The sequence below is a fragment of the Cariama cristata genome, unplaced genomic scaffold (assembly GCF_000690535.1).
Source record: "Cariama cristata isolate BGI_N322 unplaced genomic scaffold, ASM69053v1 scaffold18518, whole genome shotgun sequence".
NCBI lineage: Eukaryota > Metazoa > Chordata > Aves > Cariamiformes > Cariamidae > Cariama > Cariama cristata.
Genome location: NW_009631869.1, coordinates 24318 through 24552, shown reverse-complemented (window position 1 = coordinate 24552; position 235 = coordinate 24318). Strand labels below are relative to the sequence as shown.

The window sequence follows — 235 nt, the reverse complement described above, 5'->3', positions numbered from 1 at the left end:
CCGTGGGCTGCCGGGCATCTGCTCACTCTGCCGCCCCAGAGGCTCACCATCCTTCAGCCACGTCACCACGGGTGCTGGGGACCCAGTGGCTTCGCAGGTGAAGGTGACATCGGAGCCCTCGGCCACCATCTGCTCCTCGCTGCTCTCAGGGCTCTCCAGGACTGGGGGTACTGGGGAGGGAGGGGTTCCCTTTAGTGGGGCAGTGGGAGCAAAGTCGGGTCCCCAGGCACTGAGG

General features: G+C 66.8%; 1 protein-coding gene across 1 annotated transcript in view; it reads right to left on the bottom strand.

Annotated features, from left to right (window-relative positions):
- Nucleotides 1–16: 16 nt before the first annotated feature.
- The window catches only part of LOC104166273 (hemicentin-2-like), a gene marked incomplete at both ends in the record, with an annotated part of 24035 nt that continues 23816 nt past the window's right edge, over nt 17–235 (bottom strand). The window contains 1 exon segment of the mRNA XM_009706146.1: nt 17–189. Within this exon segment, the coding sequence (XP_009704448.1) occupies nt 17–189 (173 nt within the window).